This window comes from Pteropus medius, unplaced genomic scaffold (assembly GCF_902729225.1).
Source record: "Pteropus medius unplaced genomic scaffold, Ma_sr-lr_union100, whole genome shotgun sequence".
Taxonomy (NCBI): Eukaryota; Metazoa; Chordata; class Mammalia; order Chiroptera; family Pteropodidae; genus Pteropus; species Pteropus medius.
The window spans coordinates 177,019-178,398 of record NW_024343580.1 but is presented as its reverse complement, the minus strand read 5'-3'; the positions used below and the strand labels follow the sequence as shown (position 1 = coordinate 178,398).

Sequence of the window (1,380 nt, the reverse complement as noted above, 5' to 3'; positions counted from 1 at the left end):
ACACTGGGACATCCTGGGAGGCTGGGGAAAGTGTGCGAGACTTTGGGGTCCTCCAGGTTCCAGTCTAGGCTTAGCGTCTCGCAGGCAGCTTGCTCTGCTCTGCGTCTTGTGCACCCCGTGTGTCCAATGGGGGCGTTGACACAGCAAAGAACAGTGAGATGAGGCGATGTGCAAATGCGTTCGGCCGGGCACAGCGAGCCAGCCCTGCGGCACGTGGCGGCCGCGGCTGCTGCTGTCAGGGTATCTGCGTCAGGGTTAGCGCTGGCGTTAACGTCGGAATCGGACGCCGTGCTTGAAACAAACGCACCGTGTAAACTCCAAAGTGTCATGAAGTCACAGACCACTCCGTTCTCACCGTGTCAGCCCAGCGCTGTCTGCCCATGTCTCCCACAAGACCTGCGGGGCCGTGGTCCAGTCAACTCTGACCCCAGCTCGCGGGCTCCCAAGCGTTCATGGGAGCATGAGCATTTCCACCCGCCACCACCGCACACGGGGGCCCGCCTCCCCTGCCCCCAGGCACGCGCCCCGCACACCTGCGTCCAGTCGTGCTCTGGGGATGAGTCTGCCCCCTCGTCTTTGGGGCCCAGCAGGAAAAGCAGACCGCAGCACACAGACCCCGGGAGGCCCGTGCTGGTGGCGTGTGAGCCCGGCGCGTGTTTAGCTGCTGAACGGAAATGGTGCAGCTGCTTCTGGAACCATCCAGGGCGCTGTCCTCACGTGCCCCCCGCCCCCATCCAGGTGAATACTGGGTGGACCCGAACCAAGGCTGCTCCCGGGACTCCTTCAAAGTTTACTGCAACTTCACAGCTGGAGGGGCCACATGCGTCTTCCCCGACAAGAAGTCCGAGGGGGTAAGTGGCCCGCCGCCCGCCCCTGCCTCCCCGACACGGCGGAGCTGGGCCGAGGGCTCAGTCCTCACGCGCGCAGCTGTAGAGATGGAAACTGGAGGCCTGCCAGGTACTCGATCGAGGCTTTTCCCAAGGAGGAGCCCTTAAGTTGCTTGCAGAAGCATTCTCGGTGATGGGGGAGGGGTCCCGGAAGTGGAGGGATCGGGGCTCGTGGGCGTTTCTCCCACCACCCCAGTGCTGGGGTTTCAGCCGCTGCTTGGTCTACTCCCGCTTCAATGTCTCCGACCAATCTGAAACCCACGGGAGGACCTTGGGGGCAAAAGTGACCCCAGCGCACCGTTAGGGGCGGGTGTGGGCCTGGATTCTGGCATCCGCTGCTCTCTGAGTGCAGCCAGACCATGGTCGGTTCAGCGGAGAACTTTGGTTAGTGAGGTTCTGATCCACTGAGATTTTGTGAGTGTCAACTTAACAGTGTGTATAGACAGGCCTGTGGGCGATGTGTGTGTGTGCAGACAGGCGTGTGGGTGGCATG

The 1,380-nt window shown here is 62.4% G+C and overlaps 1 protein-coding gene across 1 annotated transcript in view; it reads left to right on the top strand.

Annotated features, from left to right (window-relative positions):
- Positions 1–1,380, top strand: part of COL5A1 (collagen type V alpha 1 chain) — a 139,611-nt gene that overhangs the window by 128,861 nt on the left and 9,370 nt on the right. Inside the window, exon 52 of the mRNA XM_039867607.1 lies at positions 672–851. Coding sequence (XP_039723541.1) covers positions 672–851 — 180 coding nt within the window. The remainder of the gene's footprint in view (positions 1–671; positions 852–1,380) is intronic.